This window comes from Hemibagrus wyckioides, linkage group LG19, assembly GCF_019097595.1.
Source record: "Hemibagrus wyckioides isolate EC202008001 linkage group LG19, SWU_Hwy_1.0, whole genome shotgun sequence".
In the NCBI taxonomy this organism is placed as follows: Eukaryota; Metazoa; Chordata; class Actinopteri; order Siluriformes; family Bagridae; genus Hemibagrus; species Hemibagrus wyckioides.
Genome location: NC_080728.1, coordinates 2,614,015 through 2,637,618, shown reverse-complemented (window position 1 = coordinate 2,637,618; position 23,604 = coordinate 2,614,015). Strand labels below are relative to the sequence as shown.

The 23,604-nt window shown below is 38.3% G+C and overlaps 1 protein-coding gene across 2 annotated transcripts; it reads right to left on the bottom strand.

Annotated features, from left to right (window-relative positions):
* Positions 1-1,975: 1,975 nt before the first annotated feature.
* lrtm2a (leucine-rich repeats and transmembrane domains 2a) lies at positions 1,976-20,611 on the bottom strand. Of its 2 annotated transcripts, none has more exons than XM_058417832.1 (5): positions 20,237-20,611; positions 14,363-14,490; positions 12,029-12,207; positions 8,618-9,214; positions 1,976-8,138 (listed from the first exon to the last, which is right to left on the bottom strand). In XM_058417832.1, the coding sequence occupies exons 3-5, from the start codon at positions 12,087-12,089 to the stop codon at positions 7,681-7,683; spliced, it is 1,116 nt and encodes a 371-aa protein (XP_058273815.1). In that variant the 5' UTR covers positions 12,090-12,207; positions 14,363-14,490; positions 20,237-20,611; the 3' UTR covers positions 1,976-7,680. The 2 variants fall into 2 exon arrangements, with proteins under 2 accessions (XP_058273815.1, XP_058273816.1); XM_058417833.1 differs by having other exon boundaries at positions 8,618-9,211.
* Between the last annotated feature and the right edge of the window lie 2,993 nt (positions 20,612-23,604).

Genomic DNA, 23,604 nt, shown 5'->3' with positions numbered 1-23,604 from the left:
TATATTATCACTTTTATCTGTTTTATATGTTTTTGTATCCAGACGTAATAATGAACTGCTTTCATTAATGTCATAATGAAGTGTAAATTGTGATCTGTTAGTGTGTTAGGGCACAGGGTGGGGACACACATATAGTGAGGTTTTCAAACATGTAAATGTGTACACTAGGGGGCAGTGAATCAAACCAGTACTTGCAGACCTGAGACAGCAGAAAAGAACATACACAAATTCCATGTTTCACTCTTCCTTAGAAGAAAAAGAAAGTGATGAAATACAGCAAGTATAAAAACCTGTACATTATATTAGTATACTACACATAATGATTGTATTTTCATATTGTATTCATATTGCCTTCTGTGAAGCAAACATGAAACACAGGAGAAAAATGGATCTACGAGTTCATGGTGTTCTTTTCTACTAGCTGTTGAGTTAATGAGTTAATGATATTATTAAAGACCATTCTGAAAATGTTTGCCTAAAAATGTTATTGTTAACTGTCTACACTTTTAGAAAAGGATTGATGAGCAGGAGAATGAAGAGAAACTACTAGATGTGTTAGGTGCAAAACACCACACCGTATGATGTGTAGATAAATCTCTGGTGGGATGTAAACTAGCACAACTCTGTGCCTGATTGTCTCTGTGCCGCTGACCTACAGTCTAACGTCACGCTCTTTGTTTTGTGATAGAAATATACGTCATGACTGAACCGGGCCTAAAGTGAATGCATTACTACTAAATGAAGTGTGGGTGTGAGGGAATGCTGTATTTTGTCTCCAACATGTTAACAAGAACTGAAATTGACAATCAACAGCAAAAAAAAAAAGGCTTTGCTAAAATATTCTAATGCACCAGGTTTCGTCTGGAGGTTCAGCAGGAGAAGCACACATTAGAGATGAGGGTACTTCTTTCTCACAGCCAGTGAGTTTTTCATTGTGATTGTGTGACAAAATGCTGCAGTGTTTTCAGATTATTATTGTTGTTTGTTCAGATTTTGTTCAGGATACTCAAAGAATCAAAATCAAATTGTAAGAACAATACTGTAGATCAGTATGCACTGCAAATAATGGTATTTTAGCATGAGATTTATTCTATTAAAACAAGACAGATTTATTATAAAGATTTATTATACTAAAAACCCAGGATTTGGGAAGACTCAGACACGGTCATGAAAGTCCCTCACCAAACCCAACAACAAGTACCTCACAACATGCAGGACATTCGGCTCCCATGCAGGAGCAGGGCAAGACCTAAGGGACACTCCAAGCTGCTGTATCAAATCACATCTCCATCCATGTCCCCTGCCACTGGTCCACATGTGATGCCTACCAAGTCAGCATCCACATGCCAATTTGGTAGGCATGAATGTGCAACAGTTGCATATAAATGGCCAGGGGAGAAATAGGCTCTGCCCAGCTTGCTGCCCGTCAACTACATCCACAGACGCAGCTGGACTGCACCCTTACCCTCTATTCTTATCACACCTCACTCCAACGGCTCCACTGCATGAAAGAGCAGATATTCAAATTCAAAGGTTGTCCCACAGGCTGAGGGCACAGATGGTGCTGGCTGATTACCTCTCCTGGGAAGGGGGAGACAGCTGCAGGCCGGGGGCCAATGGTGGGGGTATTAGGCAGCGGAGGCATGGTCGAGCATCACGACAGCAAGGAGGCTGGTGGAAAATCCAGGTAACTTGTGATGATTCACACTTTTTTTAGTTTTATTTTTTTTAAAGCTTGGTGTAAATAAAGGGCATCGCAGAGCTGTGCTAAAATTCCACCTGTCTCCTGAATCTTTCTCCACATCATTATGTACCAGGGTTCTGCAGCTTTATTTTACAGAAAAATACCTTTAATAATTCCTAAATGTTGTGCTTCATGGAGGTGTATGAGAGTGTTTTATATATGTCTGTACTTGAACTTTCAGTCATACATCAGATTCAGTTATACATCAGTTTATGGAAATACATTTTTATTAATTTCTGACATAGATTTATTACACAGCCCACAAACATTTTTTCAAACTGAGAGGAAAAAAAATAATTGTGTGTCATCCCATATAGTTATATAACTTAAAAAGAGAAAAATCTCAAGGACTATTGAGCTAAATATTAAAGAAAATGAGCCTGAAATAAATCATAACCAAGAAATCGAAGTGGCAAGCTTTCACCCCATTTGCCACAGAATAGGTCAAATTCCTCTTCGTTGGGTCTAAAATCTCTCAGTGTTTTCTAGGATAAACAACCCTGTATTCATGTTTCAACTCTGTTTAATGGTCTGTATATTGTATGTATATTATGCATGTACAGGGGTAGAATATGACATGTCACACCCCTGCTCAAGCCCTTGCTTTTTCTTTCCTCTTTTTTGTATACTTGTACTATTTCTTGTGTACAACCATCTGTCTGTTCTGTCCTTTGTCTGTCTAATGCCTATTAAATCATTTTCTCCTTGTTATTAGTAGAGTGGGAATTATTGAAGATGTGTAAAACTAATGCAATGCTGTTCTAAGGATAAATTAATTTGTGTCTTATGTCTTTACCTAGAAAACCTAGGATAAGACTGAACTACTGGCTTGTCCACCTTCTTCAAAAAACGAAAATTAAAGAGGGCTTCTGAACTTGCAAACAGATACCTATTTAAAGAACGCCTAATGTAAGCACAATTTAACAGCCAACCAGATTTGTGTGTGCTTTCAAATCTGATTAGAATGCAGTTATCTGGACTTGCAATTTGAAGCCAAACCAGATTTTATTATTGAATTTCTTTATATGGAGTTGCATTACAATTTCCCTTCACTTTAATTAAGAGGCCCAAAACTGTTCCAGCATGACAATGGCCCTGTGCACAAAGCAAAGCCCATAAAGGTTTTCGAATGTTATAGTGGAAGAACTGGAGTGTCCTGCACAGAGCCCTGACTCTGACTCAACCCCACTGAACACCTTTGGGATGAACTGGAACACCGACTGAACCCCAGACCTCCTCGTCTGACATCAGCACCTGATCTCACTAATCTTGTAGCTGCATGAACACACCCTCAGCCATGCTGCAGAATACAGGTCAAGCACCTCCCAGAAGAGTGGAGCTTATTATAACAGCAAATAGGGGAACAAACTCTATACTGTTATTTTGCCCATAGTTCTGGAAATTAGATGGCATATCTGGTGGTGTCCACATACATTTGACTGTGTGCATAAAAATGTGTCTATGTAAATGTATGTGTTTGTAAAATGGGTATTTGACAATGGGTTTTATGATATTGATGCTTTTAAAGAAAAATGATTGAAGTGAATGTTAAGGGTCTCTCGCTCTAGCTATAATCATCCAACACAAGGCAATGAAAACACACTTTTCCTCATTTCTTTGGCCTTTTATGTAGCTGAATGGAAAACCATTTGGGAAAGAATACATATATATACCCTCTGTTTTTTTCACAGCAAACTGAATTGTAATATCTTATTCAACATAAACTTTGCTGTGAATAAACAAACTTTATTTAAGGATATTACTGTCTTCACCTATGAAATGCACACAGTTTGTGGTATATAATGTTTTTTTTGTTTGTGTCAGTATATATATTGTACCTGTATTTTATTTAAATGAATCTGAATAGAAAATTCTTCATTTGATTGAAATTCTAATCAATTCTCATAAAGAAATCTGACACTTAGCTCACTCGCTAACTACTTTGCAGTACTCAGTATATGCCTGCATTGTGCCAATAACAACCAATGTGGTAAACAAATAAGACTGAGAGGGATCAACAGAAAATGTACATCCTCTCTCTGATTATCTTTCACTCAGTGTTTGATGTTTGATGTGTTGGACGCTAAGTGTTCTGAGCGTAAGCTACAATACTGGAGCATAAGATAGAGAGAAGCTGTTATAGAATAATCTTTGTCTAGTGCCTGTATATTGCAGAGGCTAAATAATGTAACAAAATTCAGCCAACAGTAGAATCCAACCTCTTCGTTTTTTATACAGGCTAAAAACCCATACATTTATGAAACAATTAAATATATTATACTTTGAAAAACACTATTTATTTTGACTGCTATTTCAATCGATAAAGAAAAGCAGTTGAAAACAAACATGCTGATAGAATATGGACATTTTGTCCTAATCAGGTCAAAGTGTCCTCTCACTGTTTCTGTATTTCTGGAGAGGAATGGGAATCTGTCGAAATGATGGAAATTGTAATGACGAGGTCCTGCACCCAGCTTTAGCCATCAAAATATTGTAATGTTGAATACTGTAAAGACAAACTATGGGTGTTTTCACAGTCAGTTTTAGCATTCCAAGTGGTCTCAGATTGGTGACAGCATTTAATATCCATATATAAACACAACAATGAACTCAGACCCCTTAAAAATTAACCACAGGCTAATTGTATTGATTTCTTTGTCGTATATTTTGTGGTCCATTATGTGTCTTATGAAAACAAAAAAGTCCCCAGTCGACTTCACATTCTGATATATGAGTAAAGAACTGGAGGCTTATTGTCTGTATGTAGCTGTGGTTTTCTGTTACATTACATATAATAATAATAATAATAATAATAATAATAATAATAATAATAATAATAATAATAATAATAATTGCCACATGTAGTGATCTTGGAATCTAAACACCCTTCACAAATACTGCATGCAGTATCCAGTTCTTGCCAAGTTACACAGAGCACTAAAGGTATTATAGATGTACATACTGTACAAGTTGGTTGACAGTTCAATACTAACACTGTGAAATGTCGGTCTGCTGTTTTTAGCACAAATGATTCAATACAACAAACTGCAGCTTGATTGGACTTACAGTTTCAGAAATCCAGTGTTAGGAATTAAACACCACCTCCACAGATGACCGTAACCAAAACCATGCAGACCAAACTCAGAATGTTGTCGGAGTTGGGAATTTAAACCCAAGCCATGACATGGCAGTCGGTGCCAGTGAAGGTTACACGTAAAGGTGCTCATCTACAGTGAGTGGATGTTCTTAGGGTGGAAACACCTTGTTGATGAGTATTTTATAAAATCTCTTCTAATTTTCACACACAGTATTCTGGTTATTTTTTTCATTTAGATATTTTTTGGTTGGAAAAAATAAAACTCCCAAAATAGATCCAGTGAGCAGTAGATCTGCAGAAACCAGGCACTTGAAGATAGGAAAAGGCCAGCTGATATTATTCCAATTTTCAACTGCCCCAGTTTTAGTGAACTTGTGCCCACCATAGCCTCAGATTCCTTTTCCTGTCTGATGTGGTCTTCTGCTCTTGTAGCTCATCTGTCTCAGGGTCTAGTGAATGTGCTTGCTTAGATTTTTGCTCATCGTAGTTGTTGGGTGATTATTTTAGTTGCTGTTTCCTTCCTGTCTGCGTGACTCAGGCTGACCATTCTCCTCTGACCTCTCTCATCAACAAAATGCGTTTGCACTAAGAACAGCCACTCACTGAATGTGAGCATTATTATGTTTTACATTGAATAGTACCAACAATCATGCTAAAGTTACTGAGATCAGTTTTTATGCTCATTTTGTGCTCTTTATTTGTATATGATTATATGCATTGCATTGCTGTCACATGATTGACCCTTCGAATAATTGCATGAATGACCTGGTGTACAGGTATTCCTTTACAGATGATTGGAGCATGACTGAATATTAATACACTATTTGGATAGCTTGCTAGCTTTAGGCAATAGGATCCTGCTAGACAACAGAACAGTTGCATGACTGCATGGTTTTTACTCTCAACAGCTCTCACTTAACTCAAACCCCAAAGAGGGTTACCAGGTTTCAGCAAAATTCACACCTCAACTACAATTGAAAAACCACACAAAAATAATAATAACTAGCCAAAATTGTTGAGGCATAGGAGAACATAGATGAATTTGTCTTCTTTTTCTCAGTCATTTTAGGGGAAATAGGTTGCTCTCCTCTGAAGCGTTTGGCACAGCAAGGCCAGTTCTTTTGTTCATCATGTTGGTGACACTGAAATCACAAAACTCTTATATTCTTATTTTGTGATGCTTTTTCAGGTTTAGCACAGCTCCTTTCAGTTGTTATTTGTTTTTGCCTTTCAGTCTCCTCTTCAGGAAGTGAAATGCTGGTTAATTGGGTTAAGGTCTGGTGATTTACTTGGCCAATCTAAAACCTTCCACGTTTCCCCCCGAAGTTCCTCCTAATTTGATCGGAGGCATTTATCTGTAAATTGGCAGACAGAATGTTCTTGTAAAATTCTGAATTCATTCTGAATTCAATAAAGATTAGTGAGTCTGTTCTAGAAGCTGCCATGCAAGCCCAAGCCATGACACTACCTCCACTAATGATGATGATAATAATAATAATACTGATGAGGAGATCTTTTCATTCTCCACACTTTGGTCTTTCCATCATTTTGCCTTTGGGGCTCATCTCTGTATTTCTTTTCAAATTCAAAAGTCTGATGTTCTGATTCTTACTGCTGATAAGTGGTTTGTATCATGTGGTAAATATCTATATTTCTGCTCTCAATTTTGTTTTTGATTGGTGGTTTGTGATGGTGGTTCACCTCTGTCCCGTGGATATTGTTGGTGACGGGTTTCACTTTACAGCTCTCATTACCTCTACAGCTCTCTGTTTCTTGGCCAACCTGTTCAATATCTGTTTGTGGCTCTGATCGATCTGTTCCATCATCTTGGAAAAAATGACCTGCTTTTCTCCCATAGACAGCTCTCTGGACTTTATGTTAGTTTATCCTTTTTGACAACATGTCTGCTCAAACCAAGAATAGACATTCAGACTATTTGCTCATTCTTAATTTTGATGCAAATTGTATTGTCTTATAATTATCTTTTGATTTCACTTCTCAGTATATAGCAAAAAAAAGAAAGAAAAAGAATTGGCCATGCTGTTCCAATACTTTGGGAGGAGACTCTATATCTGCAATACGCATCAATTAGACACAGAATCTGGTAACTCTGCCCACAAAAATGTCATATTAGAAATCTATCCAGAAGGTTACACAAGATGTTTTGGATCTGGGGCTGATTAAAGTTATGTTCTGAAAATTGCTATTTGTTATCATTTGCCAATAAAAAAACAGTAGCCCTGGTTCTTCAGTGTTTTCCAGTGTTGCTATGGCAAAGCTGTATGAGCAACATTAAAAAAGTCTGGGTCAGACCAAAGCACATGAATATTTTGAGCACTAAACAAATAAAAATGCAAATACAGATACAGACATTGCATTAGGCCCCTTAAATTCACTTATTTGGTCAAAGCCAACGATTTAGTAAAAATTCCATGACTCGTGAGTCGGTTCTCACTGATTTCTTGATCCCTAGACACTTCTGGTATTTTTCATCCACAGCTAAATGATTGCATCACATAAATTACCCATTTTTAATTACATTATCCATGGGGTCTGAGTTCTAAAAAAGTTGTGGTCTGAACAAGTGTTCTGAGTTGACTTTTAAGTCCACTTGTATTGTGAACACCAAAAGTACTGAGGTAATTTGCAGCTAGTTCCCTTTTAGACCTATCATCTAGGACCACTAAGAGGACTGTGTATGGTTTATTTAAAAATAACTATATGTGAAAACACCCAAATAGTACATAACAGTGCACACACATTTAAAAACTAGGTGTGGAAGCAGAAATGCAAAGAGACCATTGTCATCACATTAGAGTATATAGAATCTATATTATTTCTATGCAACTGATGAAATCTGTTTCTCTTCAGGGTCAGCTTCAGCCTCAGCATCCCCCATCAATGGCTGCCTTTTCTTCAGCTCACGCTGGTACTTGGCCATAAGGGAAGCATAGATGCATCCATAGGCAGCTGCAGCAACCATCATGATGCACACAATACCACAAACAACACCAGCAATCACCACTGTGCCAATGGCACGACGGACGCTTACAGGCCGGTAACGTTGCTTAGCACAATCCACTGGCTCTGACTCACTCTGTACCACAGCAATCTCAGGCAATGGAGCAGTGGTTGCACGTGCACACGGGACAGAACCACTTTTTGTTCCTCCAGCCCCACCCCCATTCTCACTATCCAATTGGAGGCAGTAGTTGAACATCTCTACAGGAACAGTCCGGATGTCGCGCCCTCTGAGATCTTTGGGGAGGGTGCAATCCACAGCATCTACATAGCCACCTGAAAGAGAGAGATAAAGATTGAGATGAAATTACAACACTCCATGATAAACAACATCCTGCAGTAATCTGAATTACAGCTCCAAACCCAAGCAGCAGCTAACAATACCAAGACGGTCAACAGCCCACCATGTATGCATGGAATGAACAGATTTAATTGAACTGAAATACATTTAAGACCAACTAGACACAAACACAAATATGGACTACCATATTCATGTCACTGTCATTGTGAGTCATTAACTTTTTGTGTAGTTTACAATCTCATTTAGGGTAGTATAGAATTGAATTTGGTCTTCTTTCAAAGTATTGGCAAGAATGGACTTATAGTTGCATGGATAACATGAAGACGACTGTAAAGAAAATTAATTATGATGCTATAAAAGTGTTAATAGTTAAGGATATAGACAATGAATCAACAATTAATTCCAAGTTTTCATGCACAAACTTAGAGTCTGAACCCCTGGATACTCCTCCCACCTCGGTAGATGAGCCACTCCATCCAGTTCTTGAAGTCACGCAAATTGCAGTCACATTCCCATGGGTTGGAGCCAAGCTCAAGGTGCTGCAAGTTCTCAAGTGGTTCAAAAGCAGCCCTATTTAGTGCCTGGAGTCTGTTCCCTGCCAGAGAGAGCCAGGTCAGGCCATGCTGATTTTCTAACAGACCAAGAGGCACAGTACCCAGGCCATTCAGTGACACATCTAACCGCTGAAGGCTTCCCAGGCCCTGCAGGAGGTCACGGTCCAGTGCTGTTAGGCTGTTGTTCCTCAGACTTAGGTCAGTCAGGTTGGCCAGCTCAGCAAACACATGAGCTGGCAGGTTATCCAGGTAGTTATTGGATAGGTCAAGCCTCACCAGTGAGCTAAGGTTGGCAAAGGCTGAAGCAGGCAAGGTTGTGAGGTGGTTGTTGGGCAGGAGCAGGGTCTGAATAGTTGAAGGTAGCAGGGAAAGGGCAGGCAGTGCAATCAAGTCATGCCCACCACAGTCTGCTTCAGTGGAACTGCACACACAAATGGATGGGCAACTGGAGCACAACTGAAGGTGCAGAAGCAGAAGGTAGAGCACACAGTGCACTGCTGATATTAAGAGACAACAAAAAGAGAAGGGTAATCACTATTTTCAAGTATTTTACTCACTATTTACTGCAACTGAATTAATAAGACAACTATTTTTTTACACTCCTTTTATTAAATAGAAGTCCAGGGGACAAATATTCAGAAATCTCCTCTTTTTTAAGTGTAGTGCATGCATCAAAGTAAACTGAATCATTAAAGCCTTGGGCTGAGAGCCGCAGTGTGTGTGTGTGTGTGTGTGTGTGTATGCAAGCCAAGACTGACATACATTATTAATGAGAAAGGCCAATGTCAACCAAGACTAGCACAGTACCCACATGATAGGCATCCTTTAACTGCCTGACATTTCACAACTGCCCTCTTTCAAGGCCAGTCTGAAGGGGATTGACATAGCAAAGCATATGTCATATATATGTGGTGTTTGTTATGATCTATTAGTCTATTACTGACTTATTCGCTTTTTAAAAAAAATTAAAATATATAGTATATATTTTTTAATGACTACACCACTCATATTTCTGATGATGAAGATCAAATTCATGTGCTGTATAATGGCATGTTCACTACAAGCAATTTTTCTTCTAGATAAAACAGAAAGTGTTTATGAGGTGCTTCAAAGGTGGCCACACTACAGAATCATCATTGAATCATCACAATTACACCTTTGATGAAATGAAATATCTAAGATACTGCATCAATTCCAGCATAACAGATATAAAAGTAATTGTAAGCAACTTCATTTAAAGTAGGATCAGGCTAAATTTGTCAAAATATATAGTCTATTAGGTCTCTAATGGATGGGTAGGTTGAGTTGAATAAGACTGTAATGATTTTTTTACTCCTTGAGCCGTTCACCACTCCACTCTGCTCGAAAGCCCAGCTAATGAACTAGTGGAATTCTGCTCATACTGATTTATGATGTTTACTGATGTTTACTGATGTATACTCAAATTCAACAATATTAGTATGTCATGTTGGTACGATAGCATTACCACCTCACACCTCTAGGATGGATCCTAAGCTCGGGTTACTGTCTGTGTGCAGTTTCTCATGTTCTCCTTGTGTTTGTGTGGGTTTCCTCCAGGTTCTCCAATTTCCTCCAAAAATGTACAATTCAATTCAATTTACTTGTATAGAGCTTTTAACAATAGCCATAGTATAAAAATGATAAAGTTAAGTTACTATTTATTCCTGACATTTATCTCTAATGAGCAAATCTGAGGCGATGGTGGCAAGACAAAACTCTCTGAGATGATATGAGGAAGCAACCATGAGAGGAACCAGGCTCAGAAAGGAACCCATTCTCATTTGGGTGACACTGGACAGTAAATTATGTGAATATTGATAATGTCCTTTCTTCAGTTTATAATCAGTTTATAGTCTCAAGGAATTGTGCAACCAAGAGCTCCTGAGGAAATAATAGGTCAGTGTAATATAAAAAACTGCCAATGAGTGGATTGACTAAGATAAATGGGGTATAAATGTGAATTGTGTGCCTGCAATCCAGGAGCTGTTGCTGCTTCATGAACACTGAACAGGATAAAGTTCCTACTAAAAGTGCATTATTAGTATTATCTGACTGCTCATTCCCTCCAACATAGCTTTTAAAAAATTCTGCTCCCATGTTTTTGATGGTCCTGTGTGTCTTGTAGGATCTCAGTCATAATGCACATCTCTGCTTGGAGACGCCATAATTACCTCTCACATGATATGCTGCTGTCACTTTGGAAAACTAATTGGTCTTGCACATTCTTATTCTTCTGTTCTGTGACTATGTAACATGATCTGTCAATGTGTGGCTATGACTGGGTTATGAGTGTGGGTGGATGTTCATGTTTAAGGTTATATAGACACCAGTGACACCTGAGATATGCCCTTTGGTTTGATCCCAGTGTAATGGGAGAGTTCACTCTAGATTTTCAGTTTCCACTGTCCACTTTTGTCATCCTCAGTACTGTATACACACATGCTAGAGATATTTAATGTCTGGTGCAAAGATTCATGAGATGTTTTTTTCCACTTATTCATCTTGTGTGACCATGCTGTCCTGGTCAGGGTCATGGTGGATCAACAGCCCATGCCAGGAAAACTGGGTGCGAGGCAGGAATACACAGTAAATAGGGCACCAGTCTATAGCAGGGCATCATGCACACATTTGCACACTCATGACACTTAGGGGAAATCTAGACATCGACCTACTGGCAAGTTTTAAGAGGCAGGAAGAAACCGAAGAACTTGAGAAACTCTATACAGACAACAACCTGAGCTTAGGGAACCAGAGATACTGGAGCTGTGAGGCGATAATGCTACTATGGCAGACAGGGTGTCATTTTGGCAAAGGCTGTAAAAAAAGAGAGGAAGATTGGGTGATGAAGAAGAGAATTAGTTAGAGGGTTAATTGATGAGTTAAGTAGTGAGGTTATGCTGATTTTGATCATTAGGTCTGAAGCACAGTACATACAGTATTCCCTGCCTTGCCCTCTTTACCTTTTTAATGAGGTGTACTGCACAGTATACCAGATTGTAATTTCCCTGTAAGAATTCCTACTTTGTCTGAGCAAGAGTGTTTATAAATGCTGTTTTGATTAAAAATCAGGACAGTATATTTAAATATTAGGATTTCTTTGTTTTTACCACATACATGAATACAGCTGAGACACATTAATATGGTATTATCTTCCAGACTGAGTGACACACTGTATGTGTATAATCATCACTCTACAATCTCACTAGCATCACTAACTCCAGATGAATGAATGATTCTCATATCTCTGTGCCAGTCTTCTGTGTGAGTAGATAGCACTGATATTAACTTACACAAGCTGTTTTGAGTGGTTCCTCTGCAGTGCCTTATTGCAGTCCCAGCAATGAGCCACATAGCTACGGTCTGCCTATGTGTGACAGTGGTTCCCACCTCAGAACTGGATAAGCATCAGTCTGCCTCGATGCCCACCTTCAATCTTATAGGGCAGACTGGCTGCTAGCTGGGAAAGTGTCTGAGGGAAGGAGAGTGTCAGAGAAAATTGTTTAATTTTTTTTTGTATATTCATACAACATTATTTTGTATAAAGAACTTTCTACTGGTTCAGAGTTCTGAGGTTGAAAATTCCAGTCAAGACAAGTCCAGCACTGTTTCTATGTTTTAGTGTTCTAGTTCTGTTGGGTTTTCCTGAGGTGTAGCAATTTACGGCAGACAAATGGGTAGGTGATCCAAAACCAGGCAGAAACCTGGCAATGCTAGGTAACGTGAAGTAGACTATTGTAAATCAGAATTGAAAAGATTGGAGTCAGGCACGTTGCTGGAGTGAGATTTCCCAAGGTAACCATACGAGTGTGGATTATTTAAAAAGAGAAATGTGATTGCAAATAGGTTCTGTTACTAATCCATTCTGTTAGTAATCCATGTGGATGTGGTTTTCCAAGCAAACAGAAATTAAGATTGAGATTGATTAAGTTTTTTTTCTTCACAGTTAGTTAGTATTTATTGAGGTCCATAAAACTCCATTAAAGTAAAAAAAGGATATCATGGAGAAAAGTAGATTCTATACTTATTCTGACTGACAGCAGTACTAATACAGAAATAATATTAAGCAGCATAACAGCAAACATAAAGGCCAGACAAATTATAGAAAAAGTGAAACAGGTGTGAATTAAATGAGGTGAGAAGAAAATGGAGATGAAAATGAAGGAAAGATTGCTTGGTGTCCACTGTACCCAAGTGGACACCAAGCACATAAGACAAGGTTTTAATTGTTTTGCTGATTGTTGACCAGAAGTCACTCACCAGATTGGTCACTTTTCTCTTTTTGAAAAGTGCCAGAAGCAAGAAATTCAAGCAGTGACATGCACACACATGGCACAAGATCATTTTGTGGTTCTAATAACCGCAAGTGTTAACTTTAAAGGTAAACAAAAACAATATGTAAGCCAGCTTTCATCCCCCAAACAAATCACACCAGTCTTTAAATATTCATTCCTTCTTGCAGTGGGCTAATGGCAGCTGAGCCACTGCACAGATCAGCTCATACCTCAGTGTAGTTATTTTGTCTTAATTAAAATACTTTTCTTATTTGTCTTTTTCAGTGAATTTTGTTTTTAAAATGATTTAATGGCTATCAAGGTGATAGGTCCAAATAATCATTAGTAAGTGTCCTTGAAAATTTATTTAAACATCACCACAGACATCACATTTCCTGTGTAAAAGCTCGTACAAATAATTTTGTTCATATGTAGCTTGATAAATGAGGCCCAGTGTATTACTAAATTATCTGAAACCATGTTGAAACAGAAACTCAGGTATTTTGAAAGCTGTAGGTAAGCCAGGAAAGAGAATGAGCAAGAGGGACTTTAAAAGACAGAAGCAGACCCACTGGGCTTGTGGTGGAATGAGGCAGAGGGACTGTGGAAAGTTTTTTAAAAAATGGTCCATCTGAGTGATATTCTTTAGCTGCAGAGCCCCCACAGGAAAACAGTGAGTTAGAAAACAATTAATAGCCTTAATTGGAAAACTAAAATTGAAAAGAAAAATATTAAAAAAAAAATAATAATAATACAAATTAACTTGTGTGCCTCATAAAAAATAAATAGATGGTAAACCTTTTATTATGAACTGTGCAGAATTATAAAAATCCTGGGAATACTGGTGATGTGAAAATAGAAACACCCGGGTTAAAGTTGCAGGTTTTGAAACCAGTATAAATCACGCCAGGTCTTTTTCCACCTTTAATGTGATAAAACCAATAAAAAAAACTGAAATGTTTTAAGAAACCAAAATAAAAAGAACTAAATTTTTTGCTTGCACTCTGTTTTTGAGTAAGAGTCTACCAGCTTATCTTGATTTGTTAGTTTTGTTTCACTCATCCTTGCAGAAATACTCCAAAAATACTGTGCACAGCCCTCTTCAAGTCATTTCACAGGTTTTCAGAAGGATTTAGAGCTTGGACTCTGACTAGGACAAAAACACTGATCATCTTCTGAAGCCTTGTTGATTTAGATTTGTGATTTGGTTTGTTGTTTTCGTTTCTATTTTGAATAGAGTTGGGTTTTTTTTTTTTTCATAAGAAAGAGCTTACACCTAACTACCCTCCTCCACAGGCCAGACATGTGAAGAATACGAGAGATTGTCACATTCAAGGAGTGACCAGTACTTGCCAAATATTCCTGCAGCTCCTTTTCGTTTGTCCTTTTCATCAATTTTGGAGGGATGTCCTGTTCTTAAAAATGTCAGTCTGGTGCCCCATTTTCCCCACTGGTTGATGATGGCCTTCACCAGTGGCAGCCTGGGAGAAATAATAAGACAAGAAGGTTAATGTTTGTTTCAGCATTGGCATATCCACTTAATAATACATGAATAAGTCATAACCTTCTTGCAATGCATTCATAGAAACCATTTATAATGCCACTATCATTAAATGATAACTCATTAATGTGAGTGCTTATGTTTATTTTGCTTTTAGACAATACAGTAAGAAACAGTTAAACAGTATTATGCCACATTCTGTGCTACATTATATCAGAAATAGGGTTTTTTGCGGTTGTATCTCTTTAAGTGCACAAAGAGGAGAAATGACAAGGACAGCTATGTAAGATGTCCATTCTGACAATAAGAAAATTCTCAGTATGGTGACATGAATCACTGATCCACTGATGAGCGATAGAAGAATAAGCTGCACATGTCATTATTTGACATTTTTGTTTGGCCACCCAGGGCTGCATTGTTCTTGTCACTGTGCTGCTGACAGGATCTGATTCTGACCTTTACAGTGTTCCATCTAATGTTTTGAAAATTATTTTGCACCCCTCCCCTGATTGATACGTCTTGACAATGAGATCCCTTACAGGCTTTACAACCTCTTTGTGGACCATGGCTTCAGCAGCTGGATAAAAGAAAGGCGTCAGTTAATGTCTGGCTAATATAGAGTGTGGATATTTAGTCTTATATCCTGTATGTCTCTGATTCTGTTGGTATTCCAATACTGAACCAGTATAGGCTGTGGTTCAGATGGTTGGGGCCTTTATTAATCCTCCTGGCTCTCCTCAGGCACCATCTGGTATACACGTACTAGAGGGAAGAAAGCCCTTTTCTAGTGATATTCTGGGCAGTTTATACTACAAGCTGCAGGTATTTTGAGAGCATTGCAGTTCCCAAACCAGCAGGTGATGCTACCAGTCAGGATGCTCTCTATGGTACAGGTGTATGTTATATGAACAGAACGTCTTATAGCACCTGATATTGTAAAGATTGATGTGCCGTTTTATCACAGCTCTTGTGTATACTAATCATTTGAAATCATCTGTTAGTTGGAAACCAGGAAATTTAAATATTCTCAACCTTTCAGCTACAGCTCTGTTAGAATTGAAGGTGTTCTGTCCGCTTTTCTGAATTCCACTGAATTTCATTTCAACTAAACATGAGCCACATTAAAAAAGCCAAAATAAATCGATTAAACTGGTGGAATCAGGTGTGTCTCTTGCCTGAGTAGAATGAAAACATGCTTACACCAACCATGTAAAGCCTAGCCTAGAAAACCTGCATCCATATCAGCCATGTTTCAAACCTAGTTTCAAGCATCATGTCTAGAGGGTGATGTAATCAGTAAATGGTATTCTCACGTAAGTTTTTTTCTTTTCCAGGTGAACGAGGGGGTAGTGTGTACTGCTGTGGAGATTGTGCTGTCCTTGGATTCACATGTGCAGGTCAGGTCTTTAACATGCCTCTCAAAATATTTGCAGCACTAGGCTGCCAGTCATTATTATGTTACCTTATGTTTTGGAACAGGCACAAAATGATTAGCTTCTTAAAGCAGATGGGAACTTTAGCAGAACAATGCCCAGAGCATCACTCTGCCCAGGCTGCCTCTGCATGCTTGTCTCCTTGCCATAGCGCATCCTAGTGCCATCTCTGCTCCAGCTAAGCAATGCACACACACCTGGCTGACCACATTATGTAAAAGAAAAAATGTAATACATTGGACCAGGCAACCGTTTTTTGTTGCTTAAGGGTCCGGTTCTGATGCTTACATGCCTTTTGTCGGCACTTTTGATGGTGGACAGGACTTCCTACACAGCTAGCTTGATGTACTATGTGGTCTGACACCTTTCTCATTCACTTTATCAGCAATTTGTACTACAGTAGCTCTTCTGTAGGATCTGACCAGATGGGCTAGCTTTCACTCCACACACATCAGTGAGCCTTGTATGCCCATGATCCCCTCCCCATTTCACCAGGTGTCCTTCCTTAGAACACTTTTGGTAGGTTCCATTAACTGCATACCCGAAACACCACACAAGGCCTGCTATTTTAGAGCTGACCCAGTCATTTCTCCGTCACAATTTGGCCCTTGTCAAAGTCACTCAGATCCTTATGCTTGCCCACTTTCCCTGCTTCTTCAAGAACTTACTGTTTGCCTGCTGCCTAATATATCCCACCCCTTGAAAGGTGCCACTTTAGCCAGATAATCAATGTTATTCCCAATGTTATACCGCTTTTCAGTGGTTTTGATGTTATGGCTGATCAGGGTATTTCCTCCATTATCCTTTCTTAACATTGAGAGCACACTCTCCTATATTATCTTCTTCATAAGAGTACAGATACATGGTCAGCTATACCATTTGCTGGCTCTAGGTCTGAACAATTTTCTAAGTTGCATAAACGAATAAACTACACACAGTTCACCTAAACATCTATGTAATCATATAGTATACAGTATATCTGTAATAAATTGTCTTGGATACTATAATACTTTGCATTATTAAGTGAACCAAAATCAAATTCTTTTTTTCTTTTAGTGAGACATAAAATCTATCGTATTACATACTGTATCAAGAGTGTTGTTGGAAAAATCATAATAAGATGCACAATAAGAAATTAATGGATTATAACCCTTTTATTTTTTCATTTCATTTCATTGTCTGTACCGCTTATCCAATCTATACTCGGGTCATGGGGAGCCTGTGCCTCTCTCTCAGGCGTCATCGGGCATCAAGGCAGGATACACCCTGGACGGAGTGCCAACCCATCGCAGGGCACACACACACACACACAATCACACACTATGGGCAATTTAGAGACTCCAATCAGCCTAGAAGCATGTCTTTGGACTGGGGGAGGAAACCGGAGGAAACCCACCAAGCACGGGGAGAACATGCAAACTACACACACACAGTGAGCGAGACTCGAACCCAGGATGCTGGAGGTGTGAGGCGAACGTGCTTAACCCTTTTATAATTTATAATAATTTATATAACATATAGCAACTGGTATCAACTGATATTAAGAGCATTAATGTTAGACTAATTATTAAAACTTGTGTTTGAATTATGGTACAATTAATAGGTATGCTAACCTAACATACTAGCATATAGCATTGACCAAGTATTACTGAACAACTGTATTAGGAACAATTTACTTCATAGGGGGAAAAAGTTAATTAACTTATTAAAATGAACAAATTAACAGTAGTACTTTGTTGTAAAGATGTTGACAGCTTTAAATGATTCAATATTTGCAGAATTGTGGCTCGATATTGGCCACGATTCTTTCAAATCATCTTCAATGGTCCGTGTACTTTTTTAATGTGCTGGGAATTTCACAATCATTCCTAAATGTTAAATGTGATTCAGGTCAGGAAATTGACCAGGCAGGAGTTATCTTGGCTGTATATTTGGAATATTGTTTTGTTGAAACTTCTCCCCAGATTGAGTATTGTGGATGATGAGATTAAAGTCTCCTCTAACATATTCCAGTAAATTGCTCCATTCAGGTTTCCTCCATTGAGAGATAATGTTCCAGGACCAACTGCAGAGCAGCAGCCCCTTCTCATAATGCTTCCACCTCCATACATTTCTGTGGGTATTCTGGTCTTGGGATCATAAGAACAACCATTCTGTCTCCAAATATGATGCGCTGAATTATTGCAAGTTCTATTTTTGTTTTCGTCTGTACAGAGTACAGTGTTCCAAAACAGTTCTTATTTTATCTTAATGCTTTTTGACGCACATCTCTGTGCTTCTTTTTTTAGGATGAGGATCATGGGAGTTGCAGACACGGGAGTGTCAAAAAGCAGCTGTAATCTTCATTTATTGCACTGTCTTTATTTTCAGTTCACCATGAAGCAAAGCACAGGTCTTGTGTAAGAGAAGAGTGGAGAATTAAATTCGGGTTTATTAATGTAATGTTTATTAACTTCACCACAATAAAGTTATTACTTATCTCTATTGCACTTGGCATAGGTAAAAAATTCCCTGAAAAAATGATACCTTAGGAAGTAACAAATATCTTGAAACAAATATCTTGAATATAGACAAAATTGACTACCATTTCTCTGTATTAGATAGCTTTTTAAGCAGGTATAAGATTATGTAGCCAATCTCTGAATATTTGTTACTCATTTCTAGCTTGAAATGTTCTTCTTTTATTGATGGACAGTTGCAGTGGTTTATTTCTAGTAAGAAGCAAAATTATAAGGATTTAGTAAATATGCCTAGAAATGGTTAATGGTATTATATTTGTTATATAATAATCTCATAGTGGGAAAAAGTAGATAATTCCTTTACTCAAGATATCTTCCCTGGCTAAGATTCCATTTTGCAGAGTAATTATTATATTATATTTATATTTAAATATAAATATAAGATATGAGATCATTTGTAAAGCTGCTTTGAGACAGCTTTATGATGCCCGTCATAAAAGGTGCTATACAAATAAATTGAATTTAATCATTTTACTCAAATCATTTTACTTTAAATCAGATACCTTTTTTCTAAAATAAATAAATAAATAAATAAATAAATGTATTAATTAATTATTATTATTATTAATAATAATAATAATAATAATAATAATAATAATAATAATAATAATAATAAATTCTGTTTTGGTTTACTATCTTAAAACAGTAAATATTAGTTAAATGTGACAATATTTAAAGTATTTCCACTTGCTAAGATGTATTTCTTGTGTATAGTAATTAGATATAACTACTTCATCCAAGATTTTCTAGCATGATTTTATATGACTTCACTGTGACATTGAAGTCCTAACTGTGTTTAGAGTACACCATCTCCTGGAATCCTATGAATGAATGAATGAGCAAGGTGACATGTGTATGTTTAATATAACACAAAGCTGTTGTATGTAGAGCTTACGTATATGTAAACTACACACACACAGAGGAGGTTTTTCATTGGAAATGGGCCATATGTCTAATATATAAAGGATTAGGGTTAATCTGGATGGATCAAATGACTGTGAAGTCTTGAAGTCAGCTCTGACAGCATGTGTGTAATGATACGTCACAATGAGGTGTTGCAGTGTTGATGACAATGTCAAGATCTGCTCCATTTACAGAAGACTATTGTTCTTTAATACGCCTACTGTTTATCATTGCCCCTACAATTCACAAATATCACACTATTGCATAAAAGTCACAAACTGCAAGAGTCTCTGTAACAGAAGAGGTTCTAATAACAAAAGCACTAAGGCCTCTGGCATCAATTATTAAGAGCACCCACCAAGAGAATAGGACACACATGAATATTTTCTGACGTCTATATGCTGATACAGACCGTGCACACATTCAAATTTATACTGACATTTATTTGTACATATACAAATGAATGTGTTCCTTTAGGGCTTCCATCTAATATAGCATTACTATCACATACTCAGCAACAAAGCAGCATTCTTACTCATCTGATCCCCTCTCTCTCTCTCTCTCTCTCTCACACACACACACACACACACTTTCATTATCACATGCTCTCTGTTTCTCCCACTAATATGCTCTTTCTTCCTCCCACACATACCCAGGCTGACACACAGATGAACATGCATACATAATACGCATTCTGTGTGGATGTGTTAATGTTTGTGTCTGGCTAAAACATATAAAAATTGATTTTTCAGACATAATCTGATTCCATAGCCCACAGTCACAATGCATGATCATCATACATGAGATAAATTTACACGGCAGTACTGTGTGTGTGTGTATGTGTGTTAAAAAGGTTGACTGAGACACTCACCGTCTTCCTATCTGACGTCCTTCTCAGCTTAACCTCTTCGAATACAAGCAGTGAGGTTTTAGGGTAGATTAATAATGGAGAGACACAGGAGCAGCTCCTATTATGCTCTGAAAAGGAAATGAAAATATTCTCCTGCTGACAGTAGCAACAGCAACCCCGAAAAAAGGAGGAGGAGGGGTTGTGAGTGAAAGAAAAGGACAGCAGATTAGAATAAATAAGAAAAGAAAGATCAAGGAAGGAGACTTAAATCCTGCACAGTCCTTGTTGTCACTCCAGTAAGTGGGTTTATTCCCAGTCTCTGTGGTCTACAGCCGATCACTCTGCCACGGGTCTGTGCTGGTATGCTGCTGAAAACCACAATGCGTGCCTTTCTGTGTGTGTGTGTGTGTGTGTGCGTACGTGTGCGTGTGCGTGCTGGGGGTGGGGGGTGAGCGCCTATGTGTATCTCTTCAAGTGCAAGATGTCCTTGGGACAGCCTCGGCTGTGTGTGTGTGTCTTCAGCAAGAGTATATGTGTGAGGCTTGTTAAAGATAGCAACATTAGATCATGCTGTGTCTAGAAGGAAGAAAATGTGAAGGTAGGAGGCTATCAGCTGTGTTACGGACCTAATGCTTAATGAATTGCTGTGAGCTAATGGCTTCTCTCTCTTCTTGCAATATCTCACACTATCTATATGTCTGCTGCAGGAAGCGATGATATCTGTTATGTGTGCATCTGTGCTAGAGAGTGTACACAGTCTGTACAGACAGACAGGTGACAGATTAAATGAAACACCTAGGGCTCTTTGCTGGCATGTGTCACTCTTAAAGGGATTGGTCACCGCAAATCAATAGAGCTCAAAGAGTATTTATACTTTCACAATACTGACAGAACAGTATCTTGAAATGGCTATGGCTTTTATCTGTAACCTTCATATTGCTGTTAAGCCATATATTAACCAATAATACTGTATGCAAAAGCATAAATTATTTCGGTCCATCTCTCTCTCTCTCTTTCTCCCAGGTCTGAAACTATCTTTATTTTGGGCAGTTTCAACCATTAAGACAGTATAGTACAATTAGTAGGGAAATGTGTGTATTTTTCACATTTATTATTCATTATACATAAACGTATGATAAAAATTGGCAATGATTAATCTTAAAACATCCTGCATGAATGGACACAACATGGTTTTTAACCCATACATTTTTTATGCATTTGGATATCCGAATTAAAAACAGTGCTTGAAATGGAAAAACAAATGAGTTATGCATGGCAAAATGCAACACTATTAATGATTCTATTGTTATTTGTTCTAAAAATGTGGATGAATATTTAATTTTTCAAGACAATACATAGTGCTGTTTAACAGTAGATCCACCAGCGACATTCTAAATGTAATAATAAATTTGCTCTGGCTTATTACATGAATATTGTCATGGCATTCCCCCTTCAGTGTAGGCTGTTTTTGGCACTCTTCAGCTTCCAGCATGTATCAGCACTTGCATGATTTGATTATTGTCCATGTGCAATTAGATTGAAGTCATGTCACCACTCTTGTCCTGTCATCAGTTGATTGTTCTAGTGTACCTTTTCACCTGTTTTCAGTTACCTTCTAATTATGATGCCTATTTAAACCTGTCTGTTTCTTTGCCTCATGGTAAAGTCGTATTGCACTTTTATGTAAAATAGTCGTCTTGACGTTTTGCTCTGGTTTAGCTCAAATGATCATGTCCTGCCTCTTTACCTTTTCACCAGACATTACATAAGACTTCATTTAAGGATGCAGCAGAGAAAGGTGCACAAGGTGAGTTGGGTAAGCCACTCCATCAACTTCCTATAATGTATACCTGCTGTACTGTAAGTTCTATTGACAGTTATTGGAAGATTATCAGTCTGAGCGAGAGGGAATGTTTCATGTTATGGCTTAGCTGGCAAAGTCAAGTCAAGAAGCTTTCATTGTTTGCAAATGTGCAGAAAATTTGGTTAAATTTGGGTTCTCACTGTAGAAGAGGTTCCCTTGGTAAAGCGGGCTACAGCCTCTCCAGCTAAGCCCAAGAGCAAGCCTGGTGAGACATTTTATTCTGTTAATCCTAAACCCAACAAGGAGGTGACATCTCAAGCCAAGCCCAAGCACAAACCCAATACCTCTCATAGACAGTCTGTTCCACCTTTGGACTCCAGTGAGGATGTCACTTTGCCTCTTGTTTCTGACAAGGACTTTGTCACTTCACCTCCCGATTTGAGTGAGGATGTCTTTATCTTGTTTTCTGAATCTGGTGAGGCTGTGGTCACTCTGCATTCTTGACTCCAGTGAGGAGGTTGTTGCTCTACCTTCTGACATATGGTGAGGATATCGAAACTGCGCCTCCTGACTCTAGAAAGGATGTCATTTTTCTGTCTCCTGACTTCAGCAAAAAGGGTGACAACATCTGCAATAATATGTTTATGTGACCATGACTGCCATCTAAAGTCATCTGGCTAGACAATAGTATCAGCCGGTCATTTTGTGTAATACTCAATTCCTACACTCAAATTTCATTAAAAACTGCAACTTTATTTAAAATACAAACAGTATAAATTGTTTAATCAAGATTTATCCTGGGTTCTTCTTGATTCCAAAGAACTCCATAGTACATCCTTATCATTTTCTTTTCTTACATTGGTGAGCCAGCCAGGAGGGATTTCTGAAAAAGAAGGGAAAGGTAAGAAAAACAGATTTTTAGATTTTTATTTAAGAAACCCTCTCATTATATATATATATATTAAGGGCAGAATAGAATTCTTCAATAGATGTCATCACTGACATCTTCAACATTTGACTGATACCTTCAGTATTTCTGATGTTAGTACCATTACCATTGCCCTGTGCTGAATCAGTCTACAGTGTCCTGCCTCAATGACTATTATCCCATTGAGCTCACACCCATTGTGATGAAGTGCTTCGAGAGGCTCTTTATATGGCACATGAAGACCCAGCTGCCACCCTTTGGACCCTTTGCAGTTTGCCTTTCAGCCAAAACGCTCCACGTACAATGCCATTGTCACGACCCTCCATCTGCCCCTTGACCACTTGCACAATAAAGGCAAATACATACAAATGCTCTTCATAGACTTTAGTTCAGCATTCAACAAAATCATTCCTCAGCACCTGATTAAGAAGCTAAAACACGTCCCTCTGTAACTGGATTCAGAAATTGAGAAATCAGTCAGTCCGGATCGGGAACAGCATCTCCAGCACCACCACACTGAGCACTGGGGCCCCTCAGGGCTGTGTGCTCAGCCCACTGCTGTTCACTCAGCTGACTCACGACTATGTAGCAATGCACAGCTCAAACCACATCATCAAGTTCGCCAATGATACAGCCGTGGTGGGTCTCGGGTGGGTC